The sequence below is a fragment of the Phocoena sinus genome, chromosome 3, assembly GCF_008692025.1.
Source record: "Phocoena sinus isolate mPhoSin1 chromosome 3, mPhoSin1.pri, whole genome shotgun sequence".
Lineage (NCBI taxonomy): Eukaryota > Metazoa > Chordata > Mammalia > Artiodactyla > Phocoenidae > Phocoena > Phocoena sinus.
This window is the reverse complement of record NC_045765.1, coordinates 56,589,427-56,614,585: the sequence shown is the minus strand read 5'-3', so window position 1 is coordinate 56,614,585 and position 25,159 is coordinate 56,589,427. Positions and strand designations below refer to the sequence as shown.

The 25,159-nt window shown below is 39.0% G+C and overlaps 1 protein-coding gene across 3 annotated transcripts; it reads right to left on the bottom strand.

The window, feature by feature from the left end:
• Positions 1-1,400: 1,400 nt before the first annotated feature.
• On the bottom strand, positions 1,401-25,159 carry CDC25C (cell division cycle 25C). 3 transcript variants are annotated; one of them, XM_032629202.1, is made up of 15 exons: positions 24,917-25,159; positions 24,297-24,509; positions 23,501-23,595; positions 22,745-22,790; positions 21,182-21,215; positions 20,977-21,066; positions 19,948-20,016; positions 16,371-16,526; positions 6,841-6,993; positions 5,796-5,897; positions 4,722-4,784; positions 3,353-3,451; positions 2,690-2,823; positions 2,191-2,302; positions 1,401-1,990 (listed from the first exon to the last, which is right to left on the bottom strand). In XM_032629202.1, the coding sequence occupies exons 2-15, from the start codon at positions 24,491-24,493 to the stop codon at positions 1,841-1,843; spliced, it is 1,500 nt and encodes a 499-aa protein (XP_032485093.1). In that variant the 5' UTR covers positions 24,494-24,509; positions 24,917-25,159; the 3' UTR covers positions 1,401-1,840. The 3 variants fall into 3 exon arrangements, with proteins under 3 accessions (XP_032485093.1, XP_032485094.1, XP_032485092.1); XM_032629203.1 differs by lacking the exon at positions 24,297-24,509 and having other exon boundaries at positions 24,917-25,148; XM_032629201.1 differs by lacking the exons at positions 4,722-4,784; positions 5,796-5,897 and having other exon boundaries at positions 24,917-25,148.

The following is a 25,159-nucleotide window of genomic DNA, read 5'->3' as shown; positions in this document are numbered from 1 at the left end:
GTTAGGCAGTGAGTCAGGGACCCCTCATCACACTTGGAAGTGGAGGTGCTTCCAGCAGTTTCCTGCTCAGGCAACTAGAAGTTCCTGCTTGGTGGGGGGAAGTGTGTGGAGTGGGACAGGGAAGCAGCATCTTTCCCTCAGCTATTTCCACCTAATGTAGCAGAAGCTTTTCTTTCCTTTTTACCCCCGGCCCTTCTGAGCTCTGAGCTCAAGGGCTTAGGCAGGTCAGAGAGGGAGCCTCCCTCTGGACAGACACGCTCCAGCTAGGAGTGGAGGCTGCAGGCTGCAGTGGCTGGCTTAGAGAATACAGCAGTGCCCTCTGCTGTGAGGCAAGCATGCAGCATTCCGGGAGAACAGCACTTGCAAACCTTGCAAAAATCAATCCAGTCACTCTGGCACACTGTTGGGCTGCCCTATGGCTAATGCCCTCCTTCCCTCCCACTCACTTTAAAAAAGTCTCCCTGCTCCAGAACCTGGGAAGATATCATTTTTGTCTCCATTCTATGTCAGTCTAGGCTTCAGAGCCCTTTGTCCTTTTCTAGTCCTGAGCTATCACTACTACTAGGTTAATGCCAGAGTAGACAATGTTCAATTAATTCCACGGCCATCCAGGTCAAGTAGGACTGTACCTTACTACACAGACAAAAGCCTACTCACCTTAAAGAGCTCTAAGAAAGGAAAGCCTGGGATAATACTGAAGAATGCAATTTAAAATATCTTTCTGAAGTCTAACTGATCTTGCTTGGTACTTTTCTTTTATTCCTATCTTCATATAGCACGGATCTCTACTTCCAACCATCCTAAATCCTAAACTTGTCTCTGTGAGACATGAAGTGGAGTGGAGAAAAAAACTTTGGAAAATGGGAAAAGTCAAAACTCCATTGAGGCTGTAGATAAGGAACTTTTGAGCCCAACTCAGACCTATCCCTTGGCCTTAGAGAATGGCAATTATTTTGGTTTTCTGAGCCTTGATACCAATGAGTGTTGAGTCTGGGGCACACTTTTAGGCAACTCATACTATGGAATGGTCTAGGAAAGGAAAGCCTGGAACATTGCTGAAGAATGAAATTTAAAAAGTTTTCCTTAATTCCAGAGCTGTGGTTCTCAAGCCTTTCATGTATCAGAATCACCTGAAAAGGAGATTTTTAAAACCCAGATTTCTGGGCCCTAACCTCAGATGTTCTGATTTAGTAGGTCTGGAGTGGGCTGTGAAAATTTGCATTTCAAGCAAGTTCAGATGATGCTGATGGACCAGGACCCAAACTTTGAGAACCATGGTCTGGAGAAAAGCACCTAGGCCTCAGCTATAAATAGAGATGGCTACATCTTTGTCCGAAGGAGTTTAATGTGGTGATTACTTCCTTATACACATCTTCTAGGAACAGACTGGGCTCACAGTCGCATTTCTCATTCTTCAATGTTTATTTTCCCGTTTTAAAAAAAGGTGAGAGAGGGAAACAAAGAAGGAAAATATAGAGAAAGAAGATGGGCAACTCTCTCTCACATAGCCAGAAGCCCACGGGGAAAAAGATGTGGCTGACCTCTGAGGAGACTCAAGCAGTTAGGAAGAGGAATCCAACAGCTCCCTGAAGCAACACAAATCTCTATGCAACCCAAGGCTCCAGCCTTACAGAGCCAGCTCCAGGACTTCCCACCAGCAAGGAGCTCTACTGACACCTAACCAGTCCTCAGGCCTGGGATTTCAGTAGTTTGGCAGCCTGTTGGTTTGCTGACATCTTTTAACATCTTGGGTTTAGCTGCATAGAAGATGGCCTCTTTCTGCTTAGGGTTTCAATAGTGTCTTTTGGTGAGTCCTAGGCAGCCAGTGGGTGATCTGATATCACGGGCTCACATCCTTCACCAGCAAGGCAATCTGTTCCTGCAGCTGCCGCTCCCCTTCCCATGCTTTGCTCTGGTTTCGACACCTCAGCAGCTCAGCCTTATGGTCCTGGTGATGCATAGGGCAGTAGCTCTGTGGTTCGCACAGCTCCTGAAAGGCAGGGGACAGAGTAAGGGATCCTCTTGATGCCTGCAGTCTGCCTACTAGGTATAATAGAGATGCTGCAAGTAGTGGCTAAGAAGAAGCAGCAGTTTCTTCTCAGAAGGCTTTGCAGGACCTGGGAGCTGCATGCTAAAGTAGGCTTCCCCGAGTTTGGGCTCCCCCGTTGCCCCATGTGCCCCATCCTTTACCATATATTCTGGAAAGAAGTCTCTGTAGCCCCCTCTGAGGATATACAGCTCTGGGTAGTACAGTGCAGGATACTGGTTCACAGCCCTGTCCTCTTGTCTCAGAGAGCGGTACCTTTAGAGAAAATCCAGGGATGGGTGGGGTGGAAAGAAGCAAGTTCAGGATTCCATGGGCTATTCACTGGGGAAGGGGAGGAAGAATAGACTTTTGCTAACACTCAAAAGGAACTCCAGATCTATTTTTGCAAAACAAGGTCCAAGTAGCACCACTCTTTCTCCTTTGCTCCATTGGTACCTAATTCCCAATCCTTTTTCCTTCACTGCTTCCAACCTTTGAATCGTAGAAACCCCTTTCCTCCACCTCCCTAACATTCTTCAAACTTCAGTGGAAAGTATTCATTGATTCAGTCTCTGTCTGAACTGATCTGGCAAGGTTCCCTGGCTGTAAGTCCCTACTCAAGATCCATTTCCATCACCCACCCTACCCTGTGTAGACACTCACATGCGGGGACCCCTCTCTGAGGAGAATTCACAGTGGAACACAATGATTATTCTTTTCTGAGTATCCAAAGGGACAATGGGTTTCTTCAGAAAGAAGTTATACAGTTCTTCTTGACTGTACAAGTTTAAAGCTCCCTGTAAAAGAATTGAGTATTTCCTTAAGGATCTGTGAACAGGGCCAACACTTAGAAATAACTGTAATACCATCTTGAAATATTTGGTTCAGGAAGGCTAGACTATAAGTACTTTCAGAGAGGCAATCTACCTGTATCTACCCCCAGGGCCTGGCATGGAGCTTGGTATGTAGTAGGTGCTCAATAAATGTTTATAGAATGGAACTGCCTGAAGTGTAGGGATCATTGTGAGGAATGCCTGTAAGCATTAAGTGTTTGCAAAGTGCTTCTCAGTCCTTGGATGAATGTTTTTACTTCCAGGTAGGAGCTCTTGGCTCCTATAGAAAAAAGGGAGATTGGTCTAAGAGGGAAAGGGAAAGTAAATTGCTCAAAGTACACAGAATGAGAACAGGAATGAGGACTGAGCCTTGATGTGCTCCAAATATATAATATCTGCCCTGGTTCTAGAGTTCACAGGACCCTTTGTCCAGACTTCTCAATAAAGAGCTATCCCCAGCCCCTTCCCTACTAAGTCCTCAATGTAACCTTACCTGGATGTGTCCTCCCAGGTACTCATATGGATAGCGGCAATCGATGATATAAAATATCTCTATCAGACCCTGGAACTTCCCCAAAAGCAAGGCAGCCACCTGCACAGAAACTATGATTGAATATCCTGCTTCTTCTGAGGGAGAGAAGAGCCAGTCACACAGTTCCTGATTTGCACAGCATTCCACTGTACGCCCAGCCTCCAAAGTCCCCCTGTGGTTGAAATATGGCAGTGATGCAGCCCCACCCCACATAAGAGGATAAAATAGGAAATGGCCTTTTTGGAGAACCAAAATAGCTGGCATTGCCAGGACATCAGGGAAAACCACACTCAGGCTACTTATTTGGAGGCAGGCATGGCTGCAGTCAGCCTCTGAGAAGATACCCAAGGACTTCTGTAAGGGCACAGGTAGCAGCTAGAGCTCCTGATTTTACAAGAAGAAATGAGAAATGATTCCCCACCCTCTGCTGTAAAATTAGAAAGCAAGTTTCCCGAAAGGGATATGGAAGGAAAGGGGTGATATCCAGAAGAGGAAACTTAAGCTTCGTGTAGTTATGTCAATTGGTTCAACCTTTCTGGAGGGGACTTTGTAAATACTTATAAAAATAAATGCAATTACACTTTCAACAATTTCTTTTCTAACATCTTAAGTAAACAGAAAAGTACATAAAGATAGGGCACAATAATATTCATCTCACCATTGCTTCATATTATCAAAATACTATGAATAACTTAAATACTCAATAAAAGGGGTTTAGTTAAATAAATTAGACATTATCAGTATAACAGAATATTACATAGCCATTAAAAGGATAATATAGATATCTTTTTATTGCTATAGAAAGATGTTTACAATGTCTTACTAAGCTAATTGCAAAATTACATGTTTATTACGATCCTATCTTTATAAAACTTATGCCAGAATAAAATGTGTAAGGCCATAAGGAAAGTATTATTAGTGCTTATTTCTGGTGGTGAGGTTATGGGTAGAGTGACCAAATAATTACTGCACAAACTGGGACACTTTTGAGAGTGAAAGAGAACACTATTAATAATTACCCTACACTAATAGGCATAAACGGGATTGCAACATGTAAACCAGGATGTAAGTTCAGCCTAACTGGGTGATTTTTACTTTTTTCCTTTCCCCGTCCTCCTTCCTTCTTTTCTTTCATAACAATTATATATCATTTGTTTAATTAAAAACAAAGGTGCATATAAAAGAGAGTCCTTTAGCACAGCTTCAGTTGAATAAAGAGCCTATATGAGTGAACACAGAAATAAATACAAATGGAAGTGGGGATTTTAGGGACAGAACAGACCAGATGGTAGCTTATGTAACCAGTTACCATCTCCAGAAATCTGCTTACTGTTTCTGGGTTGACGTACTTCAGATCTTGGTGTCTCCCTGACACGGTCGGCAGTGCACATACCTAGAAATACCCAAGAGCTGAAATAATAGCAAGTTCTCTATACCCAAATTTGAGATCATGACCCATATATTGTCCTTTCCAAATGACATTTAAAACCTCAGATGTCTTCAGAAATCAATGGTCTCTATAACATGCATATGCAGCAATTTCATTTCTAAGAACTGATCCTAAGGAAATAATTACGGATGGGTACAAAGTTTTAGATTTAGCTACAAATATGTCCACCTTGGTATAGTGCATAAGGAAAAATTGTAGAAGTAAATATCCTACAAGAAAGGATTTATCAAGAAATTATGGGCAGCCAAAAAAGAAAGAAAGAAGTACTGTGCTGCTATTAAAAGCGATGAAATGATGAAGCAGAACTGTTTACTGACAGGAAAAGATGTTCCTGATACATCAAATGAGAGGGAATAAAAACCTCAGCAGATCACAAAACAAACATGGAAAAACAAAAAATGTATTTGTGTACATGAATGTGTGTTTGTGAAAATACATATAAAAAAGTCTGCAGGAATATACACCAAGAAAATATTAAATAAAAGCAATAATACTCTGACAAGATTTGGGGTACATTTCATTTTCCATCTTTTCTGTAGTGACCAAGTATGATTTACATAATTTTCAAATATATTAAAAAAAAAAAAAAGAGAGAAAGCCTCATACTTGGGACTTCCCTGGCAGTCCAGTGGTTAAGACTCCGCGCTTCCACTGCAGGGGGGACAGGTTCGACCCCTGGTTGGGAAACTAAGATCCTGAATGCTGCACAGTACAGCTAAAAAAAAAAGAAAGCCTCTTCTTATCTTCCCCACTGCTCTGGATATTCCCAGAATGAATAAGGAATCCTTTCTCATGAAAGGTTTAGGGCCTAGATCTACCACTACAGCAATTTCAGGTTATCAGTGAGTACTTGGTGAAGATGCATAATTAATTAAACCTAGTGTCCTCTGCAAGCAGAGAAGATTCAGATCCAAAATACAGGATGAAATATAGGATTGGTGTAACCAAACTCACCTTGGAGAAATCACCAATCAGAGGCCCCTGGTTAGAATCTTCCTCCAGCATCTGAGCCATATTAATGTCACAGAGGGAGATCATTTTCTTTATACCTAAACCCTGAAGACAACAAGATTCCCCCCACCCCCAGTCCTCATATTAAAGGTTTAAAAACTATGGGATGGAAGGAGTGGAGGGAGACATTAAAAATATGCATACTCTTTGATCTAATAATTCCCCTTGTTTTACTAAGAAAATAAAGATATGTACAAAGATTTGGCTGTAAGGTTGTTTACAACAGAGAAAAATTTCTAATAAATGATCAATAACAGAATCTTGATTAAACAAATCATATCCACACACTACAGATTACTATTAAGGAATAAAAAGTATATTGTAAATTTCATTGACATGAAAATATGACATGATATCATTAAATAGGTTAGAAAACATGTACTTTATAATGCCACTTTAATAAAAGAAAAAACATTTGCATTAAAAAATGTCTGAAAGACTATACATCTAGTATTAGCAGTAATTATCTCTGGCCTGTGGGATTATGGGCATTTCACAACGGCTTCTTTTTGCTTATCTGCATTTTCCATTTTTCTGTAATGTCATACACTGATTTTATAAAATAGCCAAATGTATTGAGATTTTTTTTAAAGGAGGGATAGGGGATGAGGGCTAAGTTTTTCAGAATTTGCTTTCCACCAAACAAGTGTGCTCTAGGATTCTATTTCTCTCAGAATGCATATAAAACAACAATAAATGTCCTTACCAATCAAAGTTCCCTTGTACTTTCTCAGATCTTAAAAAAGAGGGTTGGGAAGACAATACAATGACATCATTTCCAAAATTATACTATAATATAACATATTTATTATTAAATATCTTATATATGGATGCAGATGTAGAAAAGAAAACAGGAAGATGGAAAGAAGAGATAAAAGTAAAAGTAATGAAGAAGACCAAAAGATGTACTAAAGCAATCCCCATGCCAGAAAAGTGGAGAAAACGAGATAGAAGATTAAAGAGACTGTCTTCTTAAAAAGTTTCTTACCTTCCTGAGCTCTTTGTGGCTAGAACAATACTTCTTTTTTACTTTATCTGGTATTGTGTCGTCCTTGAATTTTACCATCTGCTTCAGTCCTGGACTGTTCAAACTGTCTGGCAACGACGAGGAGCGATACAGGCAGCTCCTGTTCTCAGATGCCTGTTTGGAAATATGAAACCCCAAGGTTCTTCCTCCTTAAAGTGTGTCTGCAGGCCAGCATTGTGAACATCTCCTGGGAGCTTGTTAGAAATGCAGAATCCCAGATGTTAGGCTTCAGCCCAGACCTGCTAATTTAATATCTGCACTCTAACAAGATGCCCAGGTAATTCCTAGAAACACTCAAGTTTGAGAAACAATGCCCCAGGTAAGCAACCTGTCTTCCCTTCCTCATTAACATCTTTCTCCTCAGACTGCATGATGTTCCATCTCTCCTAGATGTTTTAAATCCAGCCAAATTCTTGACCTGACCATCTTATATATAACAATTCTTGTAGAAGAAAGCAAATGCAAGCTTAGTTCCTCCAGTTATATGATAGTTTCTCTATGGGATCCTAAGACCCTGACAATCAGAAAACAATTTTTCTTTTCTAGCTGTGTTGGGTCTTCTTGCTGCACGCGGGCTTTCTCTAATTGCGGTGTGTGCTACTCTTCGTTGCAGTGCGCAGGCTTCTCATTGCAGGGGCTTCTCTCGTTGCAGAGCACAGGCTCTAGGCACACGGGCTTCAGTAGTTGCAGCACATGGGCTCAGTACGCAGGCTTCAGTGGCATGCAAACTCAGTAGTTGGGGCGCGTGGGCTTCAGTAGTTGTGGCACGAGGGTTCAGTAGTTGTAGCTCGTGTGCTTTAGAGCACAGGATCAGTAACTGTGGCACACGGGCTTAGTTGCTCTGCAGCATGTGGGATCTTCCCGGACCAGGGATCGAACCCATGTCCCTTCCATTGGCAGGCGGATTCTTTTTTTTTTTTTTCTGTGATATGCGGGCCTCTCACTGTTGTGGCCTCTCCCGTTGCTGAGCACAGGCTCCGGACGCACAGGCTCACGGGCCGAGCCGCTCCACGGCATGTGGGATCTTCCCGGACCGGGGCACAAACCCGTGTTCCCTGCATTGGCAGGTGGACTCAACCACTGCGCCACCAGGGAAGCCCTGCAGGTGGATTCTTAACCACTGCGCCACCAAGGAAGTCTAAGACCCTGACAATCAAGATTTAAGAACCCGACAAAACTGAAGATGACAAGCCAAAAAAGTTAGCCTGGGTGAAAAAGTACTAAGAAGCAAGAGTATATAGTTGTCCCTTGGTATCTGTGAGAGACTGGTTCCAGGACTACTACAGATACCAAAATCTAGGGGCGCTCAAGTCCCTTACTTAAAACCATGTAGTATCTGTATATAATCTATGAACATCCTCCTGTATACTGTATTTTATTTATTTTTTGGCCATGCTGCACGGCATGTGGGATCTTGGTTCCCTGACCAGGGATCGAACCCACGCCCCCTGCAGTGGAAGTGTGGAGTCTTAACCACTGAACCGCCAGGGAAGTCCTTCCTGTATATTTTAAATCATCTCTAGATTATAATACAGCTAATATCTATACCTATACCTAATACAATGTAAATGTTATGTAAATAGTTTCCTGTGTGGGCAAATTCAAGCTTACTTTTTGGAACTTTCTGGGAAAAAAAAATTTTTTTTTAAATATTTTCAATCTGTGGAGTGAGAGAGAAAAAATGTCATTCAGCCTTCTTAAAGGGGATGAATGGGGAAGAAATATAGCAAAATAAGCAGCATGCAAGGGAAAAGAAAACACTAGAATCTAATATCAGGATGACCATTATAGGATTGATACTATGAAGCCCATCAGGAAAAAAGTAGATTAAATACCATGAAAAACTAGTCTTGGGAGTTGCTGGCCCAGGAATAGACTTAATACAGGAGGATGGACTAATTGTCTCTTTGAAAGGCATGATATATGTGTTATATACCCAGAGGCAGGGGGATATATTAAAAGACCTCTGATGGCAAGTTTCAACTAATCCAAGATTCTTATCCTCTGTTTCCTTCTTTATACACTCACCTCACTAATTGCCATGGATTGATTTAGGAGGATGCTAGACCTCCTAAATAAGAGATAAGAGAGCCAAAATTAGAACACATATTTGATAATAAATGGTTTCTAGGAGAAGAAAACATGAACATCAGTATTTTACTTTACAATAACTATATCTACACTACAATGTTTGTCACACCCATGGTCCCAAGGAAAACCCCATTGTTCATGGTACCAGTTGAAGGTACAGTTCACATTTGATATACCAACATTCTATACCTACCTTTTCCTTTGGACCCCTGCCAGTCATCTCCCTATGTCTCCACAACCCTACTCCAAGCCACTGGTGACTGGACCATATTGCTGACTGAACACTCCTATTTAGTGGTCAAGAATATGTAAACATAACCTGGGCCAATCAGGTTCCCTCTCTGAGAGTCTAACTTGGAAAATATCAAAATAATTAGGCAGCAGCAGAAGCCAAAGCTTTATTAAAAGGAAGAAGCCAAGAGATATAGTCAAAGGCCATGACGCCAATGAATGGATGGATGAACCAAAGGTATGGTGGTAGAGGAAATGTGGTGAAGAACTGAGGAGTAGGCTACCCAGCCTCCATGACAGACTTCCCTTCATATAACTTTAGTTTTGCCCTGAGAAGAATGCAGGAGGAAGCCAGATCAGAATTTCAAATTTGCTGGCCTTAGTGCAATCTTTGTTTCTTTTAACCAAAAGAGCCTCTCTAGAACACACTGTAATTATTAAGCTAAGGGCTCATTTTAAAGAGTTTGAATTAATTATCTACTAAGTGAAATGTATCCATGTATTAGTATTACATCTAAGAAATCTTTGCCTAACACAAGGTCACAAACATTTTCCTCCTGTTTTTTTCCTTCAGTTGTTTTACAGTTTTAGGTTTTATATTTAGGCCCATGATCCATTTTGTGCTAATTTCTATATATGGTGTGAAGTATAGATTGAAGTTTTTGTTTTTGTTTTTCAGATGGATTTTCAATTGCTCCAGCACAACTTGTTGAAAAGACTATGCTTTCTCCATTTAATTGCTTTTGTGTCTTGGTTTATTATCAATTGACCATATATGCATGACTCTGTTTCTCGAATATCTATTCTGTTGCACTGAAGCTTTAGGTTTTTGGTAGCTATTATGATGGTGATAACGAAGGTGATAAACATCTCTTTGGGTTTCATATTGTCCAAGGACAAGAAGCCAGAAATAAACGATAGCAAAAAACGACTTTAACAAACAGAAACAGCCACTACTGTTTTGACAGATACTTTCCAATACATTTATATAAAAACAAATGGCAACTTATTGCAAGGAGTATAAGTGCTAGGTCATAGAGGAATGATGATAATGATACTTTAGATTTGTCTAGCCAGTTAGAAGTTTCCCAATTACCAGAAGCTGGTGAGGGGAGATCCCAGGACCAGCTCTCTTAGATCTACCAACTAATGGCTTTCATTGTTTAAGGAATCAATGAACACTTTCCAAATCTGGGAGTTTTAAAGCATTGCGAAGGCCAGAAAGGAGAAAAGTTCAATTCTACTTGCAGATTTTATTTAAATGTTAAATTAGATAATTATTACTTTGTAAACTGAGGAGGCATCATCATTTCCTCATGGCTTATATGCTCTTCAGCACACATAGTCTTGGCTTCTGTCTGTACCGCTCTACTGCTCTTGTCAAGGTTATCAACAATCTTCTTGTTGTCATATCAGACGGTCACTTCTTTAGCCATGTATCATCCTGAATTTCACAGTGCCTTCCACTGACTTGGCTAATCCCTTATTTAGCTTCAATGGCACAGCCTAGTTTCTTAGTTTAGTCCTAGTATAGACAACTGTTTACTAAAAGAACTGTGATGCTTCTACCTCTCTGTTGCTCCTTCTCAGTCTTCTTTGTCAAGCTTCCTCACCTACCAAACCTCTAACAGATGTTGGATTCAGGGCTAGGACCTGGCCCTTTTTCAATCTCCTCACTCTTGCCATAGGTGACTTTTTTCTACCCATGAATTTAAACTTTCCCTCTATGCTGATGACTCTCAAATTTTTCTCTCAAGACTTCTGCTCTTACTTCCAGACTTCCACATTCACATACCTGTTTGACAATTTTTAAGTACATACCAGGTGACACAGCAGTGAATCAGAGAGTGGAAGAGACAAACAAATAAATATACTCTGTACTTTCATGTAATGAAAAGTGCTGTAAGTAAAAAATAAAGAAGGATAAAAGACAGGAAAAATATTGGGGTTAGAAGTTTGTCGGGAAAGGCCTTTCTGTTAAGGTGACATATGTGGAGATAAGAGACCGAAATGAGGGAGAAAATCATGTTTTCCCAGGGGAAGAGTGTTTCAGGCTGAAGGAACAACAAATGCTGTGGTGAGAATAGCAAGGCCAGTGATGGCCGCATTCAGTATGGTTCCATTTTTAGAAAGCTCAAAAACTGAAGCAATACTATAAACCAAATAGATCTAACAGACATCTATAGAATACTGTACCCAACAAACAGTAGAATATACATTCTTCTCAAATACACATGGAACATTCTCCAGGATAGACTATATACTGGGACATAAAACAAGCCTCAATAAATTTTAAAGGATTGAAGTGATACAAAGTATGTTCTCTGATCACAATGGAATAGTTAGAAATTTATAATAGAAAAAAATCTGGAAAACTCACAAATGTGTAGAAATTACCACACTCCTAAATAACCAGTAGGTCAAAAAAGATCACAAGGGAAATCAGAAAATACTTTGCGATGAATGATAATGAAGATATAACATACAAAAACTTAGGTAAATATGCAACTAAACCAGTGCTTAGATGAAATTTATAGCTGTAAATATCTATAATAAAAAAGAAGGAAGAATTCAAGTCAATGACCTAACCTCCACTAAAGAAGAAACTAAATCCAAAGCAAGCAGAAGGAAGGAAATAAGACAGATTAGAGCAAAACTCAGTGAAGTAGAAAATAGAAAAACAATAGAGAAAAACAACAGAACCAAAAGTTGTTTCTTTGAAAAAATCAACAAAATTGATAAACCTTTAGCTAGACTGACCAGGAAAAAAAGAGAAAAGACCCAAATTACTAAAATCACAAATGAAAGAGAGGACATTACAACCAATCATATAGAGTTTTTAAAACATCATAATGGGGACTTCCCTGGTGGTCCAGTAGGTAAGACTCTGTGCTCCCAATGCAGGGCACCCAGGTTTGATCCCTGGTTGGGGAACTAGATCCTACATGCATGCTGCAACTAAGAGCCCGCATGCCGCAACTGAAAGATCCCACATGCCTCAACTAAGACCTGGCTCAGCCAAAATAAATAAATAAATTAATTAATTTTTAAAAATCATAATGGTATACTATGAACAATTATATTCTAATGAATGAGAAAACTTAGATTAAACAGGAAAATTCCTAAAAAGGCAAAAACTATTGTCAAGAAAAAAAACAGAAAATCTGACTAGACCTGCAAAAAATAAAGAGATTAAATCAGTAATTTTAAAATTTCTCACAGGGACTTCCCTGGAGGTCCAGTAGTTAAGACTCCACGTTTCCAGTGCAGGTGGCATGGGTTCAATCCCTGGTCAGGGAACTAAGATCTCGCATGCCATGCGGCGCAGCCAAAAAATAAAATAAAATAATTAAAAACAACAACGACAAAACAAAACTTCTCACAAAGAAAAGCTCAGGAACTTCCCTGGTGGCCCAGTGGTTAAGAATCCTGCTGCCAAATTGAAGGAGAGAAAACATATGATCATCTCAACAGATGCAGAGAAAGCTTTCGACAAAATTCAACATCCATTTATGATAAAAACCCTCCAGAAAGTAGGCATAGAGGGAAATTTCCTCAACATAATAAAGGCCTTATATGACAAACCCACAACCAACATTGTCCTCAATGGTGAAAAACTGAAATCATTTCCACTAAGATCAGGAAGAAGACAAGGTTGCTCACTCTCACCACTATTACTCAACATAGTTCTGGAAGTTTTAGCCACAGCAATCAGAGGAGAAAAAGAAATAAAAAGAATCCAAATCGGAAAAGAAGAAGTAAAGCTGTCACTGTTTGCAGAGGACATGATACTATACATAGAGAATCCTAAAGATGCTACCAGAAAACTACTAGAGCTAATCAATGAACTTGGTAAAGTAGCAGGATACAAAATTAATGTACAGAAATCTCTGGCATTCCTATACACTAATGATGAAAAATCTGAAAGTGAAATTAAGAAAACACTCCCATTTACCACTGCAACAAAAAGAATAAAATATCTAGGAATAAACCTACCTAAGGAGACAAAAGACCTGTATGCAGAAAATTATAAGACACTGATGAAAGAAATTAAAGATGATACAAATAGATGGAGAGATATACCATGTTCTTGGATTGGAAGAGTCAACATTGTGAAAATGACTATACTACCCAAAGCAAGCTACAGATTCAATGCAATCCCTATCAAACTACGAGTGGCATTTTTCACAGAACTAGAACAAAAAATTTCACAATTTGTATGGAAACACAAAAGACCCCAAATAGCTAAAGCAATCTTGAGAAAGAAAAACAGAGCTGGAGGAATCAGGCTCCCTGACTTCAGACTACACTACAAAGTAACCAAGACAGTATGATACTGGCACAAAAACATAAATATAGATCAATGGAACAGGACAGAAAGCCCAGAGATAAACCCACACACATATGGTCACCTTACCTTTGATAAAGGAGGCAAGAATATACAGTGGAGAAAAGACAGTCTCTTCAATAAGTGGTGCTGGGAAAACTGGACAGCTACATGTAAAAGAATGAAATTAGAACACTCCCTAACACCATACACAAAAATAAACTCAAAATATATTAGAGACCTAAATGTAAGACTGGACACTATAAAACTCTTAGAGGAAAACATAGGAAGAACACCTAGAGTCCATGCTCTGCAACAAGAGAAGCCACCCAATGAGAAGCCCGAGCACGCAACAAAGAGTAGTCCCCGCTCGCCACAACTAGAGAAAGCTTGCGCACAGGCACGAAGACCCAACGCAGCCACAAACAAACAAACAAATTAATTATTAATTAAAAAGAAATTGAGGCATAGCAAGATCATATGACTCACCCATACAGGTAAAAGTGGCAGAGTCAAGCTACGAACCCAGGCAATCTGGCTCTAGAGTCCGTACTTTTTAGACCAATATGCTCTATTGACTCCCATGCTCTTGACTTTTCCCTCTAACCCCAAGTAATCTCAAAGTCATCCTTCAATCAGGATTGGGAATAGTGGTCAGAAAAACATAATACCCAAGGCTAATTAACCCTAATTTTCTTTCAAGGAGAATATATTCAAATATACTTTGTGAAATAAGAAAATATATAAAATGACTTATTACAAAGCTACAGTAATTGGAACTATGGTTCTGTAAAGATACACCTAGACCAACAGAATAGAATAGGGAGTCCAGAAATAAACCCTCACATACACAGTCAAATGATTTTTGACAGTGGTGCCAAGACCTTTCAATGAGGAAAAGACAGGCTTTTCAACAAACAGGGCAGGGAAAACTGGATATTCACATGCAAGAGAATGAAATTGGACCCTTACCTTACACCATAAGCAAAACTTAATTCAAAATGGAACAAGACCCAAATTTAAGAGTTAAAACTATACAACTCTACAAAGAATTTCTGTGTGGGGTGATGAAAATAAAATTGACACCTCTGTGCCCTAGATCTCTCCTTTCTGATCCTTGAATGATGTTATTCCTGTTATGTATCTACCTCATTATTAGACTCTTCAGTGGCTATTACTCCTTCTTCACAAACTTTCTCTCTGCTTTTAAACTTGGAGTTGCTAGCCTTCATTTTCTCCTCTATGCAGATGGTTCTGAAACGTACATTTCCAGCTCTGATGGTTCCAATTCCTCATTCAGTATTTCCATTTAAGCTTCCTGTTACTGCCTCTAACTGAAATGTCCAAAACTGAACACATCTTATTCCCTTTGAATTCATGTTTCTTTTCAAATTCATTACAGTGTCACCATTTCTCCAGTTACTCAGATTGAAGTTAAAAGTAGTACCATCCCAAACTCCTAGGTCCCTTTTTCCTATCACTCTGCCATTCACAGCACTTTTGACAATCATTATCTTGTTTATTGACTTACTTGCATTATCTATCTTCTTGACTAGAAAAAATACAAATAGGAACTACATGAAAATTAGGAATCTTGTCCATCTTAATCATGACTCTGTTCTTAGTTCTAGCACAGCACCTGGTGCATACCAGCCTCCTAATAAATACTTATTGAATATTGTTAACAGCCTATACTAGTTTTTACTAACAATAATAAAGTAGGTATATTATTACAAACTGCTTTTAATACTTTATCATATTAACAATGATTCTCTTGTGGAAGTGTTTATTATCATTATGCTCTCCATTTTATATTTGAGAAACTGAGCCTTAGAGTGGTTAAGTGTCTTGTTCATGGTCATAACACTACATAAGAGAATGAGGACCAGAATCCAAGGGTTCTAACTCAGCTATATCATATTACCTTGTAAAATGAATAAGTTTAAAAAACACACCCTCTGGACTTCCCTGGCAGTCCAGTGGTTAAGACTCCATGTTTCCAATGCAGGGGGTGCAGGTTCAATCCCTGGTTGGGGAAGATCCCCCATGCCACAAGGCAAGGCCAAAACAAAAAACAAAAAACACCCCTACACATATTTGTTTCAAATAAATGAAGTTGATTCAGAAAATCTAACTGCCTCAGAAACTATCTTTGATATTTCAGTACATCGCCAATAAGCTACAGGCTTCAGATATTCCTCTCAATGATATGGGGAGGATAAAAGACAAAAATATATATTGTAAAATACCTAAAAAATCATGCTAAGTATATCCCATCTATTACTATTATTCTGGAGGCATCACTTACACAAGATTACATTGATGGTGATCTACTCAAACTGCTAACGAACCTTCTCACCCAGCAGTAATAAGAGTCCCACGATGACCTGATACCCTATCAGTCAGGTAGCCCTTAGAGTATAGAGACCATGTCTTCTTGATCTCTGCAGACCTACCACATAGTACAGTGGCTGCAACATATTAGATACACAATATTATTTATTCAAGAATGAAAGAATTTAGGACTTCCCTGGTGGTCCAGTGGTTAAGAATCCACCTTCCAACGCAGGGGACGCAGGTTTGATCCCTGGTTGGAGAACTAAGATCCCACATGCCGCAGGGCAATTAAGCCCATGCACCGCAACTACAGAGCCCACATGGTCTGGAGCCTGTGCACCACAACTAGAGAGAAGCCCGTGTGCCATAACTAGAAAGAAACCCACCCGCAACAATGAAAGATTCCACGTGCTGCAACTAAGACCCAACGCAGCCAAAAACTTAATTAATTAAAAAGAATGAAGGAATTTGAAAAATGCAAAAACACCATCAGAGAGTACTTTACCTTGGCCTCTTGATCTTCCAGAGAAAACTCCATCAATTCATCTGAAATCTCCTCTGTCTGGTTTTCTCCTAGCTCTGGATTTTTATCTAATTTTGAAACTGTAGTAATAGGACTGTCCAGATGTTTCATTTCACTTTCCACCAAGTTTCCATTGTCCTATGAATTATATTGACAATATTAAAAACTATCCAGGACCCTTACCTTACACCATATACAGATATTAACTCAAAATGAATCAAAGACCTAAATGTAAGAGCTAAAACTATAAAACTCTTAGAAGAAAATAGGAGGAAAGCTTTACAACCTTGGATTTGGCAATGATTTCTTGGATATTACACAAAACCACAAGCAACAAAAGAAAAAATAGATAAACTGGATTTCATCAAAATTAAAAATTTTGTGCACTGAAGAATACTATCAAAAAAGTGAAAAGGCAACCCATAGGATAAAATATTTGCAAATCACATGAATACTATCAAAAAAGTGAAAAGGCTACCCATAGGATAAAATATTTGCAAATCACATATCTGATAAGGGATTAAATTCAGAATATATAAAGAACTCCCACAACTCAATAACAACAATAGCAACAATAACAACAGAAGCAAACAGGACTTGAATAGACATTTCTCCACAGATATACAAATGACCAATCAGCACATGAAAAGATACAAAACATAACTAGTCATCAGGGAAATGCAAATCAAAACCACAATGAGATACTACTTTGTACCCATTAGGATAGCTACTATTAAACAAACAAACAAACAAAAAACCCCAGAAAATAACAAGTGTTGGCAAGGATATGGAGAAATTGGAACCCTTGTACATTGCTGTGGGAAATGTCAAATGGTGCAGTCGCTATGGATAACGGTATGGTGGTTCCCCAAAAAAATCAAACATAGAATTACCGTATATGACCAGTAATTCCATTTCTTGGTATATACCCCAAAGAATGAAAGCAGGGGTTTGAAGATATTTTTATACGAATGTTCACAGCAGCATTATTCACAATAGCCAAAAGGTGTAAACAACTCAAATGTCCATCAACAGATTAATGGATAAACAAAATGCAGTATATTCATATGATGGAATATTATCCAGCCATAAAAAGGAATGAAATTCTGATGCATGCTACAATACGGATGAACCTTGAAGACATTATGCTAAGTGAGATAAGCCAGAAACAAAAGGACAAATATTATATGATTCTACTTACATGAAGTACCTAGAGTAGTCAAATTCACAGAGACAGAAAAGAGACTAGAGGTTACCAGAGGGAGACAAGCACAGTTATTATTTAATGGGTAGACAGCTTCTGTTTTGAAGGATGAAAAAATTCTGAAATGGATAGTGCTGATAGTTGTACAACACTGTGAACGTACTTAATGCCACTGGGTTGTACACAAAAATATGGTTTAGATGGTAAATGTTATGTATATTTTACTACATTAAAAAAAAATCACACACACATATACAGAAGATTATGTAGTAATTTACCATGCTCCAAGTCTTCCCCTACTCCAAGGAATCAAAAATCTGAAACATGATCAGCTTTATCTACTTAGCATGGGATATGTTAAAATGGCTTTCCCAAAGTGTTGAGATTAGAATCCAAATCTCTGGAGTATCTTAACTCCATAGTCTATTAAAAACAAGTGATGCTGTACACCTGAAACTAACACAACCTTGTAAATCAACTGTACTTCAATTTAAAAAAGAAGAAAAAATCACAACAAGTGAGTGCCTGGGTAACTTAAGACTCCAGTAGCAAAATGGACAAAGTACACAATCATTCACTAGAGAAAATATACACGGCTAATAGTCACATGAAATCATTACTAATTATTTTTAACATAAAATAAAACATTTTACCCATCTAATTAGCAATTTTTTTAAAGTGATAACAAATTATCCAAATGAGCCATGGATTGCTCCTGAAAACGTAAATTCTTAGAACTTTTTTTGGAAAGGAATTTGGCAATATGTATCAAAAATCTTAAAAAATATTTAAACCCTTTAATCCAGTAATTATGTGTCTTGGTACTAATCCTAAATAAAAAAATTTTTAACATAGGCAAAAATTTGTGCTCAAGAACTTACATGATAGCATTATTTGTAAAAGCAAAATGTGGATACTCCTAAGTGTCCAACAATCGGGAAGTATTGTACATAGGTGTTAGAATAAAAGCATCCCTTAAAAAGTAATGTTTACTAAGAGTTTTAATATTAACTTAAAATAACAGGATATGAAGTTATATACATGATAAGACCTCAACTTTGTAAAACTGTACACATGGTTAAAAGATTGAAAGAAATGAGGTAAAATGTTAATAGTGGTTTTTCTCTATGAGGTAGCTATTTTCTTTTTTATATTTTCTTTTATTTATTTATTTTTTAAACATCTTTATTGGAGTATAATTGCTTTACAATGGTGTGTTAGTTTCTGCTTTATAACAAAGTGAATCAGTTATACATATACATATGTTCCCATATCTCTTCCCTCTTGCGGCGTCTCCCTCCCTCCCACCCTCCCTATCCCACCCCTCTAGGTGGTCACAAAGCACCAAACTGATCTCCCTGTGCTATGCCGCTGCTTCCCACTAGCTATCTATTTTACATTTGGTAGTGTATATATGTCCATGTCACTCTCTCACTTTGTCCCAGCTTACCCTTCCTCCTCCCCATATCCTCAAGTCCATTCTCTAGTAGGTCTGTGTCTTTACTCCCGTCTTACCCCTAGGTACTTCATGACCTTTTTTTTTTTTTCTTAGATTCCATATATATGTGTTAGCATATGGTATTGGTTTTTCTCCTTCTGACTTACTTCACTCTGTATGACAGGCTCTAGGTCCATCCACCTCACTACAAATAACTCAATTTCGTTTCTTTTATGGCTGAGTAATATTCCATTGTATATATGTACCACATCTCCTTTATCCATTCATCTGTTGATGGACACTTAGGTTGCTTCCATGTCCTGGCTATTGTAAATAGAGCTGCAATAAACATTTTGGTACATGACTCTTTTTGTATTATGGTTTTCTCAGGATATATGCCCAGCAGTGGGATTGCTGGGTCGTATGGTAGTTCTATTCGTAGTTTTCTAAGGAACTTCCATACTGTTCTCCATAGTGGCTGTGTCAATTTACATTCCCACTATCTGTGAAAGAGTGTTCCCTTTTCTCCACACCCTCTCCAGCATTTATTGTTTGTAGATTTTTTGATGATGGCCATTCTGAGCGGTGTGAGATGATATCTCACTGTAGTTTATTTTTATACCATTTTCACAATGGGCACATAGTACTTTTAAAATCAGGGAAGGGGGGGTGGAAACACTTAAAGAGTAAAGGGGAAATTTTTTAAAAGGCTTAAGAATTTTTTCTTCTCCTTAAATTTAAATGAATAAAAAGATCAGAGGATATCTCCTCCCTTTCCCTGCTCAAAGGTTACTTCTCCAACCTCTTTTCTCACCCAAGTCAGCTTTGAAAAATTCAAAGGGGCATAAATCCAGATCTATCATCCTCTACCCCACAATACCTCAGTTGACTCTTGAGGAAGATGTCCAGTGACTCACCAGCAGAAAAAGAGGAGACCTCAGGTTCCTGGGTACCCACCACTCCAAGGGCTTTGAAGTGCTGTTTTCCTGCATAAGAAAAACTACATTGGCTGGAGGAAGAGAAGTGTCAGCAGACCCTGCCAAAAACATTTCATCTGATGAAGCCATGAATAATCCTTACAAAACACAGTATATGTAACCAAGGTTGACCACGTACCCTGAAAATACAAATTATGGTTTGGATTTGTTATGGTGTGTAGATCTGCTCTGGAGCGTACTAATTTTATGATCACCAGCCAAATGAAGGGAGGAAAAAGGGAGCCTGACAGGGGAAGGAATGATGAGATTTTTAAAAAGTGATTATAAAGGGAGATTGGAAGCACTGTAATTCAAGAAAAAGCTGATTAGAACAGCCAAAAACATGGGCATAACTTAGGCAATGTGAGCAAAGAAGAACAGCAGCTGTCTTTTATAGATACTGACCTGGCGGAAAGCATGGGAGGCAGGGAAAAGAAAAAAGATGGCTAGAAAATGGGATTAGTTGAAGGGATTAGTTAGAGAATTATCTTAGCGATTAGGTAGCTTTGGAGAGGCCAGTTTCAACTTGCAACTGAAGGATGGTCTGAGACTCAGAGGAAAAAGGACAATGACTTCCTCAGAATAGGGGCTAAGAAGCTGGGCTAAATAAGAAGAAATTAAGAAACCTAGACTTGTATATGAAGCCATGCAAAGAATATGTAAACAAGTTATGTAAGTTATCCCTATCTGTTTAAAAAAGAAAAAAAGTCCTAAATTCCTTACACTGCAATCAACTGAACATGAGTAATAATGATGAACTGCTGTGGAAGACTTGGAGCTAGGATCAAACCTTAAAGGGTAAAAACAAAACAAACCATAAAGAATTTTTTTTCCATAGTGATGCAATTTGCTTGTCTAGCATACCGAGGCACAAACAGCTCTAGGTCTCATAATGATACTGTTGAGTTAGTTGTTCCACTCAAAGGAAGAAAACTGCTAATGGATCTAGGTTTCCATTAAAACACTCACATTCTCTTTATTTGCGGATGAGCTACATATTGCATCTTTCTTCCTGTGGCCATGGTCCAAAGCATTCGGAGTGCTACAAAACAGCTGTGCCTACAAGAGATTGTTTTCTGAGAACATCCAGCATCCTCAAGCCACAGGTAAGTTGGAAGCCCTCTGCTTCCCACCTGACAAACAAACTCAGACCCAAGAAAGATGAGTTACTCACTGGGCTGCATTTTACAAGGTGTTGGTGATAATTCCTGTAGATAAAAAAAACTGCCAGTCAGTTAAACTCCAAATAGGATTTGGTTATTCTTCAGTGGCTTGGGACATCCCACTTTTCCTTTCTTCCATTCTAGGAGACCTGTACCTAGTTGATATGTCTTTTCCAATAACAATATATAGGGTGTTCTCTGTGGTAAATATCGACATTGAGTGACATCCTGGGGATAAGGACCTCATTTCACTGGCATAACCATATATATAGATATGCATCAAAGATGATGAGTTTGTCCTACATCTTATGCAGACACAATTTTCTAATTTTTCAGCATTGACTATTGGGAGTTAATATTTATTTTTTTATAAATTTCTATCCTCCCTTTCCAGATTTTATCTAGTTTACCTGGGTTAGGACATATAAACAATTCAAAGAAAATACAGGCAATATAAAGTAAAATTTTCACATGTATTGATTAAAAATACTCATGGAAAGCCTTCCCTAGTGCATGAAAGTGGCACCTAATTCATCTAAACATCGAAGAATAATACTATAAAAAGATTAAAACAGTCAAATGGAAAATTTATGATAAATTTAAGAAGTTGAACTAAAATTACTTTTCAGTCCTGAGTACTCTGATTGAACATTTTAAGATCTCCAAAACGGGACTTCCCTGGTGGCTCAGTGGTTAAGAATCCGCCTGCCAATTCAGGGGACATGGGTTCGATCCCTGGTCCGGGAAGATCCCACATGCTGCGGAACAACAAAGCCTGTGCACAACTACTGAACCTGCACTCTAGAGCCCACGAGCCACAACTACTGAGCCCGCATGCCACAGCTACTGAAGCCCATGTGCCTAGAGCCCGTGCTCCACAACAAGAGAAGCCACTGCAATGAGGAGCTCATGCACGACAACGAAGAGTAGCCCCCGCTCGCCGCAACTAGAGAAAGCCCGCGTGCAGCAACGAAGACCCAATGCAGCCAAAAGTTAATTAATTAATAGATTAATTTTTAAAAAAAGATCTCCAACAAAGAATCTTCAACAGTAATAATAATAAACATTATAAAATGTATGGTATGCATTAGGTACACATTTTCATTTAATCCTCACAGCAGCCATTTATGTAAAGTGCTATTATTATCTCCATTATTATTATTTCTTTATTACAAATAAAGAAACTGAGGTCCCTTGAAATTAAGAAACTTGTCAGAGTCAGCTGGTGAAGCAGTAGTAAGCCACTGGAATCCAGACACTATGATTCCAGAGCCTGCACTCTACACTTTCAACCACTAAGATATATATACTCCATCTAAGTGCAGTATACCATTCTCCTCCATTCTAAAGACAATACTGATTGTGTGTGATGGTTAAAATGAATAGCCTTCATTTTCACAACACAATTTAGATCTTGGAAACTTAAAAACATTTCAAGGGAAGAATCTAGGCCCCCAAGCCCACTTATATCTAAAGTGAAACATTCTCTACTCTACAGAGTCTGCATAGGATAAAATTCCCAGGCGAGTGTTGAAAAGGCTTTAGCATGGGGCTCATTTCGCAAAAGAACTTACATCCCAGCTAACTGTATTTCCTCAGGTCCTGTAGAATCCAAGTGACCTGCAATCAGATGTGAAGAGTTATTCTTGTCCATGCATTTTGTCTTTCCTTCTCATTTTCTTCATTACCAGTGAGCCATATTAATTTCAAAAGCTGGCCTTGTGAACACAAAGGCTCTTGATAGGTACCAGTTTCATGGTACAAGGTACCATGGTATAAGGTACAAGTTCATGGAAACTTAAGAATTTACATGTGTCATGGAAAGAAAAAATTCTGATTAGCAGTGCATTATGCTAAAGTACAGAGATTTTTTCCATGAGTAGAAAGGAAAGCTTATCACTCAGGAAATGTGAAATCAGAACAAATACTAAAATGGTTGACTAGTAAAACACATTCCTTTGGGGTACACACCCTATAAAAACACATAAGAATTAGTTGACAAAGTATTTCTTTATGTTGGTTTCTTTGCCTCTGCTGAGATTAGACTAGGGCATAAAACTTTTCATCTTTAACTACCACTTTCATTCCCACAATCAGTCAACAAAATATTCCTTCTTGTCTAACCTTCTCAATGCAAAGTGACTCCTATTGGGGTCAATTCTCTTCCCATTGGCTGAATCATTCTCCTCAAAAATCCTCTAGGTACTCAAAGAATTCCATCTTCAAGGTTCTCTATTTACTTTTACCACCTTCCATCTCTATCCTACTACTCTGTCCTCACCTCTAACAGTTATTCCTTCCCTTGAGGCTTTTACCTCCCTTTTCCCTACCAGTTTCATCAAGGTCTGAAGACGTGGTAAACTGAGTGGCAGACATCTCCCCGCTGCTAAGATTCGAAAGATTAAGGCAACGTTTTGGGGTTTCTCTGTTGAGACATAATAATACATCAAGATTCCCATTAGGTTGTAATATCCTTAAAAGGCAAAGATCACATTATCTTCTTCATTTGAAACACCCCTCAATGACTATCACATAATCTGAGCAGTGTCCAAATAAAGCTAATTGTTTTTTGGAAGTATTTCAGATTAGGCTGAGAAAAATCTCCCACCTTTTCTCTACTCTAATAATCTGTACGTCATTTTCTCCTCACCAACATATTGAGACAAGGGAATTTTTAAAAAATTGGCTGAGGTGGGTCTTGACCACACATCTTTTGCCCTGAGCAACATAACAACACAGATTTGATTTCTCCCTGGAGTCTCCAGTACTTCTCTGATTTGTGATTCTCCAACTTTGTTGATTAGCTGACGCATGAGGGCATAGCATGACCAGAATTTGAAGTACAGTAACAGTAACGTTAACAGTAGTACTAATAAGTGGAAACTCATATAATGCAATAAAGTTTTCAAAGACTTTTCCCAGACATCACATCATTTGATTCTCACAAGATCCTAGTAAGATATTATGTCACAGAAAAGAAGCCTGAGACTCAAAACGGTCACATGGCTAGTCAAGGGCAGAACTAAGACTTAAACCCTGATCTCTGAGCCAGGATAATTTTTAAAAACCCAAAAACTGTTTAGAAGAGCAAAGGAGATATGGTGTGAAAAGAAAAAGTGGATTTACCCAGACAAAATGCTTAGGTTTGCAGAATCACCAAAAAGTTTCTTCTCCACTGGGGTTCTAGGGAGATCTGAACTGATGGAAAAGGAAGTATCTCTCTCCAGGAGCAGGTTTAATATCTTCCTCTGATTGGCCCTAAAACTAGGTCCTGAACCAGGGCTTCCCTCCTCTCTTGTAGATGAAAAGAATTCTGCAGACATGGTCTCCGAGTTCTCACTAAGAAAAAATAAAACGTAGCTAAGAGAGGGAGAATGTCATCTACACAGGTACATCACAGATGGTCTAGCTGTCAGAACCTCCTCCACCCTTTCCAGCAGCAACCAAGCGGATCAATATTAAGGAGGGGGCATTCCTAAACGGTGAACCACATCTTGGCTTGAAGATTAAATAGCACTTGCCGAAGCGGTTTGGCCTTTCCAGCGGAACCTGAACTGACCGAAAGGCAACCTCAGGACCTTAAAGATGGAATGAAAAGAGGACCTGGACTTGTTAGGAGCCACATAGCTCGTGACTCCTTACAGGAAGGAACTCAGGTCTCCTAACTCGCGATAATGCCTGTTTTGTCCCCCTAACCTCTGTTTGCGAGGCCCGTGATTCCAAGGAGGACACAGCTCTGGGCTTACCTCAGGTTTGAGTCTGAGACTTGCCTTCAGGAGGAAGAGAAGTAGGCAGGGAATCACACACAAGCGAAGACTCTAGCAGAATTCAAGGAAATCTGGGGAACGGAGGCGATTTAACCAGACGATAGCTATGCCTCTCGACCAGATAGGCTGGAGTCGACCTTCTCCGCTTCTCTCACCGGACTGTCGAAGTTACAGCCTCAGAGCAAGATCAACAGCCATAGGCCTTGACCATTCAAACCTTCC

Excerpts from the sequence above, each read along its gene's own strand:
- CDC25C (XM_032629202.1), bottom strand. The coding sequence starts at position 24,493 with ATGTCTGCAGAATTCTTTTCATCTACAAGAGAGGAGGGAAGCCCTGGT. Across the intron at positions 22,791-23,500 it reads TTCAGACCTTGATGAAACTG|GTCACTTGGATTCTACAGGA; the intron begins GTAGGGAAAAGG and ends ATCTGATTGCAG. Across the intron at positions 1,991-2,190 it reads ACTTCTTTCCAGAATATATG|GAGCTGTGCGAACCACAGAG; the intron begins GTAAAGGATGGG and ends CCTGCCTTTCAG.